Source organism: Aegilops tauschii, chromosome 6 (genome assembly GCF_002575655.3).
Source record: "Aegilops tauschii subsp. strangulata cultivar AL8/78 chromosome 6, Aet v6.0, whole genome shotgun sequence".
NCBI classification, from domain to species: Eukaryota; Viridiplantae; Streptophyta; class Magnoliopsida; order Poales; family Poaceae; genus Aegilops; species Aegilops tauschii.
The window spans coordinates 13,752,299-13,773,220 of NC_053040.3; the positions used below are offsets into that span (position 1 = coordinate 13,752,299).

At 47.5% G+C, this 20,922-nt stretch overlaps 1 protein-coding gene across 1 annotated transcript; it reads right to left on the bottom strand.

Annotated features, from left to right (window-relative positions):
- Window positions 1-478: 478 nt before the first annotated feature.
- Window positions 479-2,268, bottom strand: LOC109784675 (pentatricopeptide repeat-containing protein At1g28690, mitochondrial). The gene has a single exon (XM_020343272.4). It carries the CDS (start codon window positions 2,145-2,147, stop codon window positions 600-602), a length of 1,548 nt encoding a protein of 515 aa, XP_020198861.1. The 5' UTR covers window positions 2,148-2,268; the 3' UTR covers window positions 479-599.
- Window positions 2,269-20,922: the final 18,654 nt, after the last annotated feature.

Consider the following 20,922-nt stretch of genomic DNA (forward strand, 5'->3'; position numbering starts at 1 on the left):
CACAGGGAATACAATATTTGCCTGTTGCTAGTTGAGTTCCAGAATGAACCACTCCCTTTCTCAGCTCCATCAGTACTACAGTGCAGTTCTCCCCTCAACCAGAAACATACTCCAATCAGTAAAACTGGAAACAGAAGGAACAATGATCTGCAAAATCTGGTTATATGCAAGCAATAGCATGCTCTAAATACAACAAGTCACCCTTTGCAGCCAAGCAATGAGCAGAACAGTCTAAGCCAAATCTTTGTTGCCGTCAATTATATATACTCATGGAAATTGATATATGGAGGTCCTACAATCTGCTATTGAAGTAGAGCTACGTAGTAGGAGTATGTTTGATTAAGTTGGCCTAGCTTACATAAATAAACCTCTTTGTTGTATTTCAGTGACTAATTAAGTTGATACAGGTTGTATTAAGATTTGTGAGCTACTCTGCATTGTAAATAAGTGGACTACGCTAACTAAGCGACCATGCATGTCCAGAATCGATCAGACATTGTACGCTTTCCTTTTGCTGTTGGAGCACCAAAGCCCAAGAACAAATCAACAAAGGAAGGAAATCCCCCAAAATATCATGAAAAAATCACCGTTAATTTGCATCAGTTGACAGGTGGACAGTTGTCAGACCCAACCCAGCTGCATGCTGCGTCTTTGAGCACACCACGCTGTTTCATCATCTCTCTAACTTGGTGCACAGAGTCCCATTTTCCGGCGGCCGCAAGGGTGTTGGAGAAGGCCATGTAGGCGCCCGGTCTCCCGGCGCGGCTCAACTCAAATACCTCCCTTGATGCAACATTGGCAATGTCCACGTCGCCGTGCAGGGTAGCCGCCCCAAGGAGGGCCGCCCACACGTCAGAGTTTGGCCTTGTCGGTATCCCCCTGACAAAATCGTATGCCTGACGCACGCTGCCGAACCTGCCCAACAGGTCCACCATGCAAGCGTAGTGTTCCATCCGTGGTTTGAGCGAGCAGTCGCGCTCCATGCTCTGGAACACCTCCTGGCCTCGGGACAGCAGTCCGGCGCGCGCGCACGCCGACAGGGCGCTCAGGAATGTGGCATGATTTGGCCTGACGCCCCGCTGCTGCCCCCGCATCTCCTCCAACAGCAAGAGAGCCTCGTCTGAAAGGCCGTTCTTCCCGTACCCGTCGATCATCGAAGTCCATGTGATGACGTTCCTCTCTGCCATCCCGTCGAACACCCTCCGCCCCTCCTCAACTCGTCCGCACTTGGAGTACATGTCGAGCAGCGCACTCCCTGCCTTGATGTCAGAGATGACCTTGCTCTTGATGACCTGGCAGTGCACCTGCTCCCCGAGCTCCGGCGACGACAAGAGGGAGCACGCGCCAAGCACGCTCACGCATGTCGACACCGTCGGCCGGAACCTCGCTCGCTGCATCGCCTTGAACACCTCCAGCGAGCTCTCCGCGGTCTCCTCCGTCTTGCTGTACCCCTCCACCATCGCGTTGTACACCACGACGTCCTTCTCCTCCATCCCGTCGAATATGGCCTCGGCATCCCTGTACAGCCCTTGGTTCATGCAGCCGACGATCAGCGCCGTCGAGCACACCACGCTCGGCTTCGGCACCATGCCGTACACCCGCCGAGCATAGCCCAGCGACGCGTTCTTCACGTAGGCGTCCACCAACGCCGCGAAGAGGATGTCATCAAACTCCGCGAGCGACCTCACGACGCGCGCGTGGACCTCCCTCGCCGCGCGGGGCAGCGCCAGCGCGACCGACAGCTTGAGCGCCATGGACAGCGCGAACACGTCGAGGCGCCCCGTGGAGGCCGCGAGCCGCCGCACGATCCCCAGCGCCTCCCAGGGGAGCCCCAGGCGGAAGTACCCGGCGACGAGGTAGTTGTGCGCGGCGCCGGTCGGGCGGGGCATTCCGTCGAACACCGCGCGGGCGTTGCGGTGGGAGCCGCACCGCAGGTGCAGGATGAGGATCTTGACGGAGAGGTCGGCGGTGGGGCGGAGCCCGGACTTGAGGAGCTGCGCGTGGAGGCTCTGCGACTCGCGACGCGGCGGGGGCGCGTTGATGATGCTCTGGACCGCGGCGGCCAGGGCCGCGGCGGTGCGCAGGTAGCGGGGCACGCGTGAGGTTACGGAGCAAGAATGGCGCCAGTGGGAGTTTGTTTCTTGCATCTCGCCGCCGGCGGCCCGGCAGCTCGCCGGAGGCTTCGGCTCGGGCCTTTGGGTGTGAGGACCCTTCGAACAACTCCGGCAGCGAACGAGAGAGGCAGGCGAGTACAGAATGTTGCCTTTTCTTCAGAGATGCCTCGTACAGGTTTCAGAAGTTCAGTTCAAGTACTCAATTGTCACACAGGTTTCACAAATCTCACACCGTCAAGTCGTCCGTCAATAGATCTCAGCCGTCCGCCGCCATCATGGACCTGGTGGGCAGTGGAGAGTGGAGACGCGACACTCCCCTCCGGTTGAGATGGAGAGAATTGGAATTAGTGGAGATCAATAATTTAATTTATTTAGGTATATAGAATTGGCGCGACTTAAAATCGTTTATGTAGGACATTGTATTCCTCCCCAGCAGAATGATCTTCAGGTATTGTAGTCCGACGTACCTTCCTTTGAGCAATCGCGGCATTTCTTTTCTTTCCTTCTTGCGGGGTAAAGGAAGATTTCATTGCTCAAGGAAGCATATCAGCCTTAGACAAGTTTACAATAGAGTCCTGCCCCGAACACAGCCAGACCGCGGTACGGAGAGTGCAACGACCATACGCTGCAAGCGCATTCCGCGAGTGACTAATGAGAGTAAAAAAAATCTCCCTAGGGTTAGCAGTTGCTACCCTACGAATCTCCTCTATGTGCACTCAGTACTGAGGCTGATCCTCCGAATGCATCTTCAGCGTTGACACGGCTTCTGCACTATCCATCTCCACTATGATGAGCAGCATTTCCTTTCTTGACCATGTGGTGTGCTAGAATAACTTTAGGGAGATGGAGACTTGCTGCCAAATCCACCGGATCGGGTAGCTCGGTGAACACCAACGAGTAATTGGCGATGAAGGGCTTGAGCTGTGAGACATGGGAGACCGTATGGATCAAGCTTGTCGGAGGAACATCGAGCATGTACGCGGCCTTGTCGATGCGTTCGGTGTTTTTGAACGGTCCAAAGTACTTGAGAGTGAACTTGATGTAGGGATGATTCACCAACGAAGATTGTGCATAGGGTTGGAGCTTGAGGAGGACGCCCTCGTCGACGGAAAACTCGCGGTCCTTGCGACGCTTGTCCACATGTGCCTTCATACGCTCATGTGTGTGCTAGAGGTGCTCCCACAACACGGTGAGGAAGTCTTGCGATCCGCCGCCAGCTCGGCGAGGGATGCTGGCAGATCGTCGACCATCATTGACATAGTGGCATAGTTGGGGTCGACGTCTTAGAGGCATACACCTTAGTGGGGTATGATACGATGAATTATACCAGAACTCTTTGATAACCCAAGAGCATAGGGGGACGCAACAATCTACAATGTTAAGTATAAACTCAAAATTCAAAACTAGGAGGTCAAAGAATATTTGTAAGTTTTAGTTGTTTAGTCGTCAATTCAAATGAATACTTGCTTGGAGAATTTATCAGTAGCAATGAGAACATGATGAATGTATTGTTGTATGTAAGTAGCTAGCATAGCAGCAGAAATACCTGGCAAATGCCAAGTATAAATAAATTAACTTAAAGAGGGCAAGTAGTAATATTAAAGTAGGCATAGAAATGGATATTGTGATGTTGCATGGATGACACTAACTTACATTTTGGTCCCAATCCTCTCAGCGTGCAAAGTGTCCACCTCAATGTCCCACTAAGCAATGCATTTAAGTCTTCTCTTCCATTGAACCATGCAAAATCTGCCACATAAGAGTCATGCATTTAACTTATAAATTACAATTATTTTTGCATTAGTCTATGCACATAACACTGCCACATCATATATTCATGTTAGTCATCCTTCACATTTTTGTTCGAACGGATATTTTTTAACTATAACTCAAAAGTTTTTGTTCTATTTTTAGAGACTTTCTTTTATTGACTTTCAAGCTTATACTTTCGTTTCATTAGATTTAATTATTTTTGTCAACTATTTACGCATTTTTTAACAAAGTTACCGCAGCAATGTGGAGAGAGAGTCATCCTCACTACTCTATTTTAGAGTTACATTAACTCCAAGCCATCTTCTGCTGCAAAACGTTTCTTATTTTTATTTTCTTACTCTTTTCCTCCTTACCGTGTGTCGGTTGTTCCCCATTAGATCGCTTAGGAACCTGGCATCAGTCAGTCACAGAAAAAATACAGTCAGACACAAGGGAATAGATCCGTCGGCCGAAATCCATAAAACAGGTCATGCGCGCACGCACCGGTCAGGAGGCGAAAAACCCCAAAAAATCAGAGGCCGAGGACCGCTTCCCAGGTGCGGAACCCCAAGCCCCCGGCCATTCCCCTCCCAGGAACACGCGGAAGGCACACCGGCATCTGGGCCTGCAGAGGCGAGGGTGGCCCAGAGTGATGGCGCACGAAACAGAGGAGAAGGCGGGCGGGCGGGCAAAGCGTTATCTCTGCGGGTGGGCGCAAGACAGGCAGGGAATGCGGGCTGGTCACGGTGGTGGTGACGGCAACGAAGGCCTAGGGTTTAGTGCGATCGTGGGTGGCGAGCAGCGGTCGCGGTGGGATTTTGGGCAGCTCCAGTGGGAGAAAGAAGGGGGGAATGTCGTTGTTACCGCGTCCCTCCCTGGCTCTTCCTTCCCCTTCTGCCCGCGCCATGACCGTCTCGTCACGGGCCAGTGTAGTAGCAGCAGTGGCTTCTGAGCTGTAAATGTCAGGTCTCTCCCCCACCCCACCCCCACCATTGGACCAAAAGGAGTTGAATGTAATAATGTCATTATTGAGCAATAATTGTGGTGCATTTATTATGGGGGCAGAAAAGACAAAGGACATTAATTCTACTAGATGGAGATGGTGGGATGTATCCGTCAGAGTATTTTATCATCACGGTAAGCACGTGCTTTAATATTAGTAATGGAAAATAATTACGGTCAAACAGCTGGTGATAGATCAGACCAGATTGCTAGGGTGGGGCCGAGGTGAGTTGGCCTGGTGCAAGGATCGATATAGTTGACTAGAGGGGGGTGAATAGGCAACTAACAATTTTTAGCTTTTCTTTACCAGTTTAAACTTTGCATCAAAGTAGGTTGTCTAGATATGCAACTAGGTGAGCAACCTATATGATGCAAACAACAAGCACACAAGCAAGCAAGGGATGCAACACAATATAAGCTTGCACAAGTAAAGGTATGAGATAACCAAGAGTGGAGTCGGTGAAGACGAGGATGTGTTACCGAAGTTCCTTCCCTTTGAGAGGAAGTACGTCTCCGTTGGAGCGGTGTGGAGGCACAATACTCCCCAAGAAGCCACTAGGGCCACCGTATTCTCCTCACGCCCTCACACAATGCGAGATGCCGTGATTCCACTATTGGTGCCTTTGGAGGCAGCGACCGGACCTTTACAAACAAGGTTGGGGCAATCTCCACAACTTAATTGGGGGCTCCTAACGACACCACGAAGCTTCACCACAATGGAATATGGCTCCGCGGTGACCTCAACCGTCTAGGGTGCTCAAACACCCAAGAGTAACAACATCCGCAAGGGATTAGTGGGGGGAATCAAATTTCTCTTGGTGGAAGTGTAGATCGGGGCCTTCTCAACCAATCCCTAGAAAATCAACAAGTTTGATTGGCTAGGGAGAGAGATCGGGTGAAAATGGAGCTTAGAGCAACAATGGAGCTTAGGGATGGAAGAGGTGATCAACTCGGAGAAGAAGACTCCCCTTATATAGTGATAGGACAAATCCAACCGTTATCCACTTACTCGGCCCGCGACGTGCGGTACTACTGCACCAGACATGCGGTACTACCGCAAGGGCCTGCGGTACTACCGCGGGGCATTGCGGTATGCTACCTCTTGAGCACTGCGTTGGTTTTCCCTTGAAGAGGAAAGGGTGATGCAACAAAGTAGCGTAAGTATTTCCCTCAGTTTTTGAGAACCGAGGTATCAATCCAGTAGGAGGCTACGCGCTAGTCCCTCGCACCTACACAAACAAATAAATCCTTGCAACCAACGCGATAAGGGGTTGTCAATCCCTACACTGTCACTTACGAGAGTGAGATCTGATAGATATGATAAGATAATATTTTTGGTAATTTTATGATAAAGATGCAAAGTAAAATAAAAGCAACGAAAATAACTAAGTGTTGGAAGATTAATATGATGGAAAATAGACCCAGGGGCCATAGGTTTCACTAGTGGCTTCTCTCAAGAGCATAAGTATTTTACGGTGGGTGAACAAATTACTGTTGAGCAATTGACAAAATTGAGCATAGTTATGAGAATATCTAGGTATGATCATGTATATAGGCATCACGTCCGAGACAAGTAGACCGACTCCTGCCTGCATCTACTACTATTACTCCACACATCGACCGCCATCCAGCATGCATCTAGAGTATTAAGTTCATAAGAACAGAGTAACGCTTTAAGCAAGATGACATGATCAATGTAGAGGGATAAATTCATGCAATATGATTAAAAAAAACCATCTTGTTATCCTCGATGGCAACAATACAATACATGCCTTGCTGCCCCTACTGTCACTGGGAAAGGACACCGCAAGATTGAACCCAAAGCTAAGCACTTCTCCCATTGCAAGAAAGATCAATCTAGTAGGCCAAACCAAACTGATAATTCGAAGAGACTTGCAAAGATAACCAATCATACATAAAAGAATTCAGAAGATTCAAATATTGTTCATAGATAAACTTGATCATAAACCCACAATTCATCGGTCTCAACAAACACACCGCAAAAGAAGATTACATCGAATAGATCTCCACAAGAGAGGGGGAGAACATTGTATTGAGATCCAAAAAGAGAGAGGAAGCCATCTAGCTAATAACTATGGACCCGAAGGTCTGAGGTAAACTACTCACACTTCATCGGAGAGGCTATGGTGTTGATGTAGAAGCCCTCCGTGATCGATGCCCCCTCCGGCGGAGCTCCGGAACAGGCCCCAAGATGGGATCTCGTGGCTACAGAAGGTTGCGGCGGTGGAATTAGGTTTTTGGCTCCGTATCTGATCGTTTGGGGGTACGTAGGTATATATAGGAGGAAGGAGTACGTCGGTGGAGCAACGTGGGGCCCATGAGGGTGGAGGGCGCTCCTGGGGGGGTAGGCGCGCCCCCCTACCTCGTGGCTTCCTGGTGGCTTTCTTGACGTAGGGTCCAAGTCCTCTGGATCATGTTCGTTCCGAAAATCACGTTCCCGAAGGTTTCATTCCGTTTGGACTCCGTTTGATATTCTTTTTCTGCGAAACTCTGAAATAGGCAAAAAACAGCAATTCTGGGTTGGGCCTCCGGTTAATAGGTTAGTCCCAAAAATAATATAAAAGTGAATAATAAAGCCCAATAATGTCCAAAACAGAAGATAATATAGCATGGAGCAATCAAAAATTATAGATACGTTGGACACGTATCACGGTACTACCGTATGCGCGGCAGAAGCTAGACCAGTCTTGATACGATGAAGCAAAGAGCGGTAGAACCGCCGGAGCGGTACTACCGCTCCCCCTTGCGGTACTACCGCAATGCAGGGTTAGTCTAGGCTGGGAAGGCACGGATGAATAAAAATACATCCGTGGCTACTTCCGCTGAGACTCGATCTGTGAAAAATCGGACGCGGTACTACCGCAAACCCGGAGCAGTACTACCGCATAGGGCGCGAATGTAAAAAATTACATCCGCCCCTACTTCCACTCGTGCTGCTGTGCCCGGCCTGAGGCCACGGTACTACCGCGCCCGTGAAGCGGTACTACCGCAAGGGTCTACGGTACTACCGCATCCCTGGCTGGTACTACCGTGGGCTTCTGCGGTACTACTGCTCCTATGAGCAATACTACCGCATGCAACAGCACAAACAACACTAGGAGTCCTTCATTTTGTAGAGACACGGACAAACGGTGGTTGCTCCAAAGAGCCAAAGGAAAGGTGGTGCAAAAGGAACAGACATGTACGTGATGATTCCACCCAAACCTTTCCAAAGCGGACCCCCTCTTAATAGTACGGCTTTCCTACGACCCAAATCCATCGAAAAGAAACGTAGGGAAAACTCCATCTTCAATAGACTCCGAGGGGCAACGAAACATCTTGTGCCTAAACATGAGATATCTGAAATGCTCAATGCACATGATTAGTCCGCAAATGCATTGTCATCAATCACCAAAACCACTTAGGGGTAAATATGCCCTTACAATCTTCCCCTTTTTGGTGGATTGATGACAATACGGCATTTGCACATGGGGAAATAAAAAGAAACATAGGCAAACCCAACATCTATAAAATATAGACGGGCTCCCCCTAGATGTGTGCTCTCTAGAGAAATGCTTTGGACTGCACGGCACACATACTAGGATCAACACCCCCCCTATATTTTATAGACGAGGCATATCTTTCAACAATATAACTAACACTAAGCAAGGAGCGGTAATAAATATGAGCATAAAGTAAAGGGCACAAGATAGCATAGGCTCACGGGCTACTAAGCAAGAAAGACAATAAAATACACTAGAGTGCATATGCCTTACACCATATGATAGAGAACCTGGTCTCACGAGCACAAACCAAACCAAAGTAAACGAGGTTCAATAGAACGAAAAAAAGCAACAAAGTGAAACAGCACGACACAAGACTCGCAAATCCTACACTCTCTCCCCCTTTGGCATCGAGACACCAAAAAGGCAGAGAGGACACCTACGACACAGGTGGTAGCTCAAGCTGAAGCGATCACTCGTCACGCTCCTCGTCGGTCTCGGCAGCGGGGATGGTCTCCTCCTCAGATTCAGTCCACTGGTAGCTCTGCTTCGCCATCCATTCAGCATGTGGGGTGATGTGCTTCTCGAACCCGCTCAAGATCTCCTCGCCGAACATCCTTAAGATCCTCTTGTTGCGCCGGCGACTCTCCTTCTGAGCAACATGTGACTTGTACTGCCCCTTGGCCTGCATGCAGAACAGAGCCTTCATCTTGTTCTTTGGCTTCTTAGCCCAAGTGGGCTCGGTAGAGGGAGGAGTGTATCCATCAGAGTTGTCCTCATCCGCTTCCTCCTCCTCGATCTCATCCTCATCCACGTTCATCGCAGCAGCCTTTGCCTCAGCACGTGTAGTGGTGTTAGCCCACTGACTCTTGATGCGTAGCTTGATGGGCTCATGATGAATCCAGTTGGGGGCAACAAACTCTTCATTGGAATAGAGCTTCTCCCAAGTCTTCGAGATCAAGTGAAACAGGTAAGATCCATAGATGGGAACCTTGCGGTTGAACACCGCAAACTGCAGCTCACACCACATGATATGTGAGACATCAAGTGGTTGCGTCTGAGCGAGACGCGCCTCCTCACAGATGAGCATCATGTCCACGAGATAAGCATGTACCTTATGTTGGGGAACGTAGTATTTCAAAAAAAATCCTACGATCACGCAAGATCTATCTAGGAGAAGCATAGCAACGAGCGGGGAGAGTGTGTCCATGTACCCTCGTAGACCTAAAGCGGAAGCGTTTAGTAACGCGGTTGATGTAGTCGAACGTCTTCGCGATTCAACCGATCCAAGTACCGAACGCACGGCACCTCCGCGATCTCCACACGTTCAGCTCGGTGACGTCCCTCGAACTCTTGATCCAGTTGAGGCCGAGGGAGAGTTTCTTCAGCACGACGGTGTGGTGACGGTGATGATGAAGTTACCGGCGCAGGGCTTCGCCTAAGCACTACGACGATATGACCGAGGTGTTGAACTGTGGAGGGGGGCACCGCACACGGCTAAGAGATTGTCTGTTGTGCCTTTGGGGTGCCCCCTTGCCCCCGTATATAAAGGAGGGGAGGAGAAGGCCGGCCAATAAGGGGCGCGCCAGGGAGAGGGGAGTCCTACTAGGACTCCAGTCCTAGTAGGATTCGGCCCCACCCTTTTTTCCTTCTACCAGAGGGGGAAAAGGGGAAGGAGAGGGAGTAGGAGAAGGAAAGGGGGGTGGCGCCCCCTTCCCAAGTCCAATTTGGCCTCCTCCCTTGTGGGGGGCGCACCAGCCCCTTGTGTGCTGGTTAGCCTCCCTCCTATGGCCCAAAAGGCCCATATCTTTCCCCGGGGGGTTCCGGTAACCTCCCGGTACTCCGGAAAAATGCCCGAATCACTCGGAACCACTCCGATGTCCGAATGCAACCTTCCAACACTACAAAAAATACACTTCCGTGATGATACGTGTTTGTCACAGTAGGTCGCGTTTTCTGTCATGCATGTACATCCATGACAAATTTATGACAGAATGAAGATAGTCATACATGTGCTGTCATAGAAGTGTTCCATGACATTACCAAAATTATCATCACGGAAGTGTCCACTTCCATGACGATAAATCACGCGTCATAGAAGTGCTTTCGTCAAGGGTGACCGACACGTGGCATCCACCGTAACGGGACACCGTTAAGCTTTCGGGTCCGGTTTTGGATCCGATAACCCGCTAACAGCCACGACCAATGCCGATTTTCCACTTGTAAAATTCTCATTGGCCGACGGAACCACGCGTCAGCTCCGCGTTGGCACAGGTGTCACTCATCCAACGGTCGAGATGGGCCTATGCTAGTTCAACAACGAATATGGAAAGTGTTAGTGTACATCAAACTGTGAGAGTACATATAAAGGAGCATGCAACTGCAACTTGACTCGGTCAGGTACCGTCTTGGTGTTGATGCTCATGAGGTTCATCTGATCTTGCCAAGTCCTGTTGTGTCAGCAGTGCTTCGGAAGTAGTGTTAGGTGTGAAGGCAGCTTGGGAACTGGCCAGTTCCGGAGCAAACGAATGAGTAACTCGTTGAGATGTTGGTACAGTTGAAGCGGATGCTGCAGCTGATGGAGCAGGTGATACTGTGTTTGTAGATTTAGCCGGTGGACGTGGACCTTCTACTGCACTATAAGTACCATCAGAATCTGGACGGCAGATCCTTTTCCGTTTCACCCGATGAGTAACACCACTCCCTACTATATTATTTTCCTTCCTCATTTTTGACTTTGCCATGTCAAGCCGTACCCACAACACAAAAGAATAAAATCGCTCTTCAGAACTCATTTATGCATGATATAGACAAGCAATACTTTGATGTAAGACAACCGTATGAGGATGGAATATGTAAGAAAAACAGGACGGCATGACATATTCACACCTACGGTGTGTAAACTAAGCAGAAGGATTTTCAAGAAAATAGAAGTAATGCAAGCTAGACACCATATGAAAGATGCAACCAATATTACTCTGCCAAGTTAAAAGTGTCTTGTCATAAGTGGCAATTCAAAAAATTAGAAGCAGTACAACGTAGAAATCAATGCAAGATGCAACCACTATCAAACTGCCATGTTAAAAGCGTCCAATCATGAACTGATGCGGGATACACAACAGTAGTACTTTGATGTAAGAACATGGTATGATAGATAGATGCAGTGTATTCTAGACACAGAACGCTATGTCATATGCACATGTATAACGTATAAACTCAGCAGGTGCAATTTAATCAAAATAGAAGAAATACAGGCTAGACAACATATGCAACATGAAACCAATTATCACACTGTCAACTTAGAGCAAGCACCTGCGATGGTGGAGTACGGGAGATGAACTCATCATGTAGACTTGGGACTTCAACTTCATTAGCAGTAGCAGTGGCAAATCTAGAGAGTCTCTGTTTGCGCCGGTGCGGAGGACCACCAACATCCCCTAACTTACTCTCTTCCTTCCTATTTTCTGATATTGCCTTATGAAGTCAAAACCACAAGAAGATGAATAAAATTAGCTCTGCATAACTGGTTGATGCATGATACAGACGAACACTACTTTGATGTAAGGAGAGCGCAGGATAGGAGGATGGAATATATACAAAAAAAGACAGCGTTTCATATTCACACATATAATAGGAGGATGGAATATGTATGAAAAAACAGTAAGCAGAAGGCATTTCAACAAAATTAGAAGAAATGAAAGCTAGGCACCATATGAACATGCAACCAATATCACTCTATCAGGTAAAAAGTGTCTCGTCGTAAGTGCCATTTCAAAAAATTAGAAGCAGTACAAGCTAGAAGACAATGCAAGATGCAACCTACATCACAGTCCCAAGTTAAATGTGTCTTATGGGTAAGTGATCGTTGCAGGTATAAGTTGTAAGCTACGCAGATGCAATTCAACATAATCAGAAGCAATACAAACTAGACATCATACGGAAAACGCAACCACATATAACAGTTCCAAGTTAGAGCAAGCACCTGTGATGGTGGAGTAGGGGAGATGTGCTCATCATGTACACGTATGTTCTAGAAACAGGAACACATGTCATATTCACAGGCATTATGTGTAAAGTAAGCAGATGCAATTCAACAAAGTTAGAAGCAATACAAGCTAGACATCATACGCAACATGCAACCACATATAATAGTGCCAAGTTAGAGCAAGCACATGTGGAGGTGGAGTAGGGGAGATGTGCTCATCATCTACACAGCTACGTTGACTGTCTAGCCTTGCGTTGTCTTGTGAATCTTGTTGGGAGGATGGCGGAGTAGAATATGTAGAGAACCTCTGTTTCAGTTGCTCGGAAGGACCACCATCATCCAATGCCTTACCAATTTCCTTCAGCTTTATTGATTTTGCATTGTGAGGTCAAACCGACAAGAAAAAGGAATATAATTCGCTCTTCAGAACTCATTCATGCATGATACTGACGAACACTACTCTGATGAAAGGCAAAGTCATGATACGAGGATGGAATATGTACGAAAAAATGGACGGCTTGACATATTCACACCTATGATGTGGTAACTAAGCAGAAGGCACTTCAACAAATTAGAAGCACTGCAAACTAGACACCATATGAAAGGTGCAATCAATATCACTCTGCCAAGTTAAAACTGTCTCGTCATAGGTGGCGTTCATCAAACTAGAAGCAATACATGCTAGAAATCATATTCAAGACGCAAACCAATATCACACTGCCAACTTAAAGGTGTCCCGCCATAAGTGACTGATGCAGGATACACAAGAAGAGTAGTTTCATGTAAGAACATGGTGTGATAGACAGATATAGTATGTACCAAAAACAGGAAAGCGTGTCATATTCACACGTATCATGTGTAAGCTAAGCAGATGCAGTTTACACTAATTAGGAGCAATACAAGCTAGACACCATATGCAACATGCAACCAGATATCACACTGTCAAGTTAGAGCAAGCACTTTGGATGGTGGAGTAGGGGAGCGGAGACTTGGACCTTGTAATGCACTATCAGTACAAGGAGAATCAGTACAGATGCTCCGTTTACGTTGCTGCAGAGGACGCCTTCCTTACTCTTTTCCTTCCTCTTTCTTGATTTTGCCTTGTCAAGTCAAACCCACAAGAAAAAGGAATAAAATTTGCTCTTCAGAACTCATCGATGCATGATACTGACGAACACTACTTTCATGTAAGGCAGCCACATGATAGGAGGATGGAATATGTATGAAAAACAGGACGGCGTGACATATTGACATGTATGATGTATAAAGTGTAAACTAAGCACAAGGTGCTTGAACTTGTTAGAATCAATGCAAGCTAGAAACCATATGAAAGATGAAACCAATATCACTCTGCCAAATTAAAAGGGTGCCCTAACAAATGTATTTGACCAAATTAGAAGCAACACATGGCAACAGGCTAGAAATAATATGCAATATGCAACGAATAAAGGTGACTCATCGTAAGTGATTGATGCAGGATACAGAAGAGAGGTAGTTTCATGTAAGAACAAGGTTAACACATAGATGTAGTGTGTACCAAAAATAGGAAGGCATTTCATATTCACAGGTATAATGTGTAAACTAAGCAGATGCAATTTACCTTAATTAGAAGCATTACAAGCTAGACACTGTATGCAACATGCAACCACATATCACACTGCGAAGTTAGAGCAAGCACCTGTGATGGTGGTGTGGGGGAATTGCGGTCATCAACTAGAGAGCTATGTTGACTATCTTCATTTAGCCTTGCTGTTTCTTGAGAATCATGTAGGGAGGATGACACTGCACTCTTTAAACGAGTATGGCGTCTCACAGTAACCCACTCGGGTGACTGTCTCATCATAAGTGATTTACGAGGGATACAAAAGAGCATTAGTTTGATGTACGAACATGGTTAATAGACATATGTAGTATGTATCAAAAACAGGAAGGCATGTCATTATCAAAGGTATAATGTGTAAAGTAAGCAGATGCAATTTAACCAAATTGGAAGCAATACAAGCTAGACACCATATGCAACATGCAACCACATTTGACAGCGCGAAGTTAAAGCAAGCTCCTGGGATGGTTGTGTGTGGCAATTGAGATCATCAACTGCAGAGCTACGTTTACTGTCTCCAACTGCTGACACTGCACCCTTTAGAGCGCTGAAACGCTTAGTGCTTATCTTTGAATTACACTGGAGCGACTTCTGTCTTTTCTTTTCTGCATTCATCAACACTGCGTCAGAGTCTGAAATACCCATGCATAAAAAAAAATAGTGTGAGTATGGATGAAGTGTGTGCACAATTAGTACAGTGTAAAGGTAGCAGATAGCAGGTTGGTGAGAAATAAATGACGGGAGACATATGATAGCTCTACAACATGCATGGCACACTAAATTACTACAGGATTCTATGAAAATAACATTCGACTGAAAACAAATAGGTCAGTCCATTTTTTCTGCACCATCCGATGTACAAAGAACGGGCAGATCGCCTTCATCTACCTCCAGCCAGTCAGTGTTGATGATCTTCCTCGAAACGCCAGCGACCACCGGCCCAGTCCCCTGCCTGCGCCCTCCCTCGACCTCACCGCACCGCCGTGCTTGCCACCGCCCCCCGGCCATCCATTCAAGCCCCGCCGACCTCCAGATCGGGCGCAAGCAGCTCCTGCGCCCCACACCCCTATGATAGACACCGATGCGCCGCTTCCCCGGCGAACAGGCGGACTAGGTGCTCCGCGCGCCTAAGCGGGTGCTGCTTCTTTTAATTGCGGTTCGACTGACCCTGAATTGAAATCCAGGCGGGCTACTGACCTCTAGCAAAGGTGAAATAGTAAAGGGAGGAAACCTTGTGCATTTAGTATCACGAAGAAGATGCAGTAAGAAGCGCTCAACTAGTTTCTTTCATGGGATGAATATGGTGTGAGAAGAGACGTAAGGTTTGCACGAATAAGGGAAGAGGAGTACCTCTTTCTGCTGGCAGTGCTGTGTCCTCCTTCTATTTTTCCAATGATCTTCTTGTGGTTCGCTGGAAACGAGAAGTTGTGGAGGACGGTGCAGCCTTGGACGAACCCATGGCTAAGTTGTTGAGTGTGGTGCGGTGGCCGTCTGTCGGCGGCGGGGAACCAGATCTGAGGCGGCAATTGACGGTGTAGCGGGAACAGCTCCGGTGCGGTGGACGGTTGCGACAGTGGAGCGGCAGCAGTGAGGCACAGGACGGCGTGGTCAGAGTGGTTCTGGTATGACGCACGTCGGCGTCGGCGTCGTGGAGGCAGCTCTACCTCGCTTCAGCTGCTAAGTCCGTGAGGGCGTTGCGGTTGCGTTGGACGATGACGTCGGGGTACGGCTCTGGCGTGATGGAGGAGGGGGCGGTGGATTGGGCGCTATGGGGTGGAGGACGGGGGAGGCTGGGGTTTCGCGGCTGGTGGAGATGGCGTTTTGGCGCCTACGGAGTATGAATGGGGAAACGGAGGGAGGCGGGGAACTAAGGGGGAACAATGTTTTGGTTTGGGACGCGCTTCTTTGAAATTTGGGGGAAGTTACAAACTTTGCCCCCATCTAAAATTTCGGACATATTGCGGGTTGGGGGTAGGACAGTAATCTCAGGTGTCCCAAATGTGGGCGGGATAGATTTCGGCCGAGCGCATGGGTGTTTAGGCGCCCACGGCGTATGAATGCTTCTCGGAGGCGGTTGAGACTGGCGTCCTGGTGAAGTTACAAACCTACCCCGGTTTAGACCTTTGGACATCGGGCCGATAGGCTACACGGGCCAGAGTGAGGACAGTAATTTCCTACCACCAAACATTAGTCTCGCGCGGTTTCGGGTGACCAGAGGCCTATTTGGCACTTCGTTCAATATTTGGGAGCAGAAGTATTAACGTTTTCGGTTCTCTTGAATTGAACTTTCAGGATTTGTCAAACTTCACAAATCTTTACTCTTGAAAATCCTAAAGCTACGATTATTTTGGAATGGAGGGGGTACATTTGAATATACATTGTACACGAGTATATATTAAAAAATATGCAACTTACCTCAGTTCATGCATGGTTCCAGATATAATCTCCTTGGTTGCAAAAAAAAAGTTAGGCATGCGTATGAATATATATAGCATGTTCAAACGCACAACAAAGATTGATGCCCCCTTTTACATCTGATTTACAAATGCCATTATCTCGGGTTCAAATAGATGAATGCACTTCCTATGAATTCGAATCTTCGAAACCCCCTTTATGTTGAATTCGACATGTATTCTATTTCGTAGCTAGCAATTTGGAATGTATCCATGCAAGTGGCAAATGTATAAAGTGCTTCACACTAACAACATGGAGTGCACTAATTAATGTTTATATATGAATTGCAAAAGCATCCATTGCATGTATTTCAAACCGCTCTCACTCTATGGATCGATAATATGAAATAAACACATGCTAGAATTCAATAGAGTATGGGTGTCTGATAGACCGATTTTCGTCCATATGCAATTTGCAAAATTCATGATCTCATCCAAAAATAATAATGCCATTTATATTTTAATTTAATGCGTAGAACCGCCTTTTACACGTAGATGCACTATGCATCGGCTCGTTCTCACAAACGCGCTATACATCTCTCTATCTACCGCATAAGTGCTCACACTTTATATGCATCGGCATTTCTCTGTCACACATGCTCACAATCTCTCTCGGGTGTCGGGGAGCCTCACGCACATGCTCTCTCTGTATCTCTCTCTCTTTCTGACTACTATGTACCACTCTTTTCACTAATCTCAGTGGAAAACACTATTTCTCTCACATGCATATATACACACGCACGGTCTCTACTAGCCCTCTATACGCACATATATGTGCCTACGTGTCTCCCGCACGCACATTATCTTTAGGCCTCTCTCGCACACATCCCCCCCCCCCCAGACACACCTCTCTCTTAGTAGTTGGAAGATATGATTCCATCATATCATTCGGTAGGATATCCATGACTGTTAGGCTGGATGGTAATACGAGGCAAAGTTTTACCCTAGTTCAGGCCCTTGCAGTTGAGGAAAAAGCCTACTTCTGGTACTGTATATTAGTGATAGGGGTGTGTAGAAAGTACACGTGAATACCAGGCATTGTGTGTGTGTATACTATCGATGAACTAGCCCCCAAGCTTCTATAACATACTGGGGGCCTAGGGTTACAAATCATATATAGTCGGCTTATCACCAGTGGGGATAGAGTCCTCCGCGACTCTGGTAGCTAGCTTCGTGTTGTACGCCGAGTCCTCCACATGGGTCTTCGTATAACGCGTCTAGATCCAACCTATGTGGCACAGGATGGAACCGACCCATAAGTCCTCATGTTGACCCACCACAACTAGAAATGATGTGCCCACCACACCACACACGCAATCGGCCACTAAGAAAATAAGCATATACAATAGTACAATGTTATACATGAAAGCTAATTGCATGGTGCATCCAAAAATATTTGTTCTACATTGTGAATGTTTATATATTCTCCTAAAATATTAGTCACAGGAAAGAGAATCGAAGGGCATATCTCTCCTTGTCTCCACCGGACATCCCCTCTTTCTACACCACTTTCACGTACGCACACAAACTATCTCTTGGCCCTCTAAAAGTATGCATGCCCACGACACATTCACGCGTGATGATCACTGTATTTCAAGCTAAAGCACTATACGGTCACTGGACTTCAGAATATACTCATTACAGTCACCGTATACATTCTCGTGGTGATCATACGGTATCTAGCTCATGATACGTCTCCGTATTTTCTTGATGACACTGACGGACTTTGCATTTGATGTGTGCTCCGTATTTTGTTGACGACACTTACGGTCATTGTATTTGAAGCGAAAGCACGATATGGTCACTGGACTTCAGAATAAGCTCATCACGGTCACCACATACATTTTGTCGTGCTAACCAACATGTGGTTGGATGGTTAGGAGGACAGTGGTTCCTCTGCTGTGCGCTGCCTGCGTTGGGTCACTGACATGCAGGCCATGTACCCAAAGAGCCCACACGTCAGTGGAAGAACGGAGCGGTGTCCTACGTCAGAGTCGAGGACGCCACTCGCTGCACGCTCAGCTGACCACGCCTCCTTGCCGCATTCAAACGCCTCCATGAAACCCGCCCATGTGGAAGCCGAGAAACCCACTCTGGACACACGTCCGTTCATGACCGGGCCGGCATTAAATGCAATGCCGGCCGAGCTCCTCCCGCCCGCCGTCTATTTAATCTCCTATTTAAACGAGGCCAAACGCCGGCCAAGAATCGCACACCTCCGCCGCTCCCCTATCTCCTCCTTCACCATTTTGTCCACTCTTACAATGGCTTACGAAGAGTAGTTATTCCGCACAAGCCATTTGTCTAGGTTTGTATCTCTCACACACACCCACGTAGGTGGGGGACGTGCACGAAGAGAAGAGGGACATAATTGGTTTGATGCCAACAATTGGCAAAATCAAAATTTGCCAATGCTGGCAAATTTTTGTGAGGTTGAGAAGAAAAGTTGGTAGCCAACCAATCACTAGCCAACATTTGGCATTTGCCAAATATTGGCATGCCAACTTTTGGCATCAAACCAATCATGCTCGAGGTGCACGCACGGCGCACGTACTCCCGTCTCTTTCCCAACCACACCCGCGCGGGTACACGGTGGAGCTCATTTCTGTACGAAAAGGCAGCCCATGTGGTAATTTGACCGTGTACTGGTTGTCCACTTGGTGGAGGGAGGATCGTCTACCACGGGTGAACAAACAAATTGTGACTTGACGAGTTATGTTAAAAAAGAGGCAAACCATGTGGGTCCTACCTTAGAGGAAAGGCTCTATACACTGGAGTACTTTTGATGTGTCCTGTCAACTCGCAGAACGAGGAGAAGCTTGCTTAGTATGCCGTCTCCCCAGCCCACGGGCGCGGTGGCTCGCAGGATGAGGTGAAGCTTGCTTACTAGTAGTAGTACTGTACGCCTTACGCCCGCTCCCTCGCCCATGCGCGCGGTGGCTCGCATGACGAGGAGAAAATTTTACTACTCCCTCCGTTTACTCCTCGTCCCTACTAGTACCTTGGTTAGAGAGATTATCATATTGTTTGGAATATATATGTCCTTTAGTACTCCCTCCATTTACTTATACAAGGCCATTATAAAAAAATACATTTTGCATCTATACAAGGCCACAAATAGTAATCGAGACAAAAGTTACTACTCCCTCCTTTCCAGTTTATGGCTCAATTTCAAAATCTCTCCAACCAAGGTAGGCGGTGAGTGGTCGAATTAATTTCGTACTCCTAGTTTGCACAAGTAATTAGTACGCTCGTTTTTCTCAAGAAGTTATGTTTACCGAGGCATTAATTAGAACGAATGCATGAATGACCACTAAATTTTCATGAACTTCTACATGCATTGGTGAGTTTTCTCTTGACACTGCTTGCATCTGGTGATCTAACGCACCTCGAAATCCAACATGTGATGGTACTACTACTAGTAGTAGAGTTGAGACTTATAAAACGGAAAAACGAATGTTTTTTAGATGAGCCCTATAAACCCTAGTGGGTACGTACTCCGTAAAATCAGATTTTCCCAAAACTAAGTCGCTCAACCTTTATTTGCTTGTTTCCCTTCCTGCCTCCTTGCCTCGAACAGACTATGCCAAACTCCCCTGCCTGCCGCGCGGGAAAAGACCCGCCCTCGCCTTTTTTTAGTCCGGGTTTGTATCGATGGATCGCGCGAAGCAGCAAAAACCCAAGCCGTGTCTTGTACTCCTCCGTCGACGCTCGCTCTCATGAATTATGTACTTCCTGTCGCCGACATGTGGGACATATAGCAACCGGGTCGACGTGTCAAGCACCAAATAATAGTGCAAAACAGCAGGGGGGACGCACCCCAGTCGTACCGCCCCAGTAGTAGTAGTAATGAGCAATGAGACATCAAATCACAATGTCGCACCTTCCCAGACGGACGAAGCAACCATTATTTCACACTTCGGTTCGCCGTCATCTCAAACCATGTAGTGTTGCTTCTGCCTCAAGAGGGACACGCGCATTGCCTTGGTACATCATGACATGTGGGACCACATGACAGGCCATGCTCCCCGCCGATCGCTCGGTAAAATCACCTCATTTTTACTACTATACTTCCTTCGTATCGGTTTACATGGCATGCACGTCGTTCTAGGTTGAGAATTTAACTAGCTATATATGTGATGAACAGTATATGTTTAGAAACTACATCCGCTTAATAATCCAATGATATACTTTTTGTGACATAGTAACTCATATTTAGTTAGTCAAATGGATGACCTAGAACTACGTGCACGCCCTATAAACCGAGACGCCTAAAAAAACGAGACAGAGAGGGTAGTTCAGTACGTATCTTTTTAGATCAATATAGTCGGGATTCACCAAGGAGCAAAACCAAGTGGTAGGCTGCACCTGTCGTGTTGGCGTAGCGACTCAAGCAGGGTCAGTCCGCACACGAAATGGCGACACACTTAACAGGACCCCTTTGGCCGACATGTGGCTCATCCACCGTCTTGATCCATGTGCGATGCACCAAATTATAGTTTGGAGCAGCGGT

Bases quoted from the DNA above. Each gene is read 5' to 3' on its own strand.
- LOC109784675 (XM_020343272.4), bottom strand. From the start codon at position 2,147: ATGCAAGAAACAAACTCCCACTGGCGCCATTCTTGCTCCGTAACCTCA.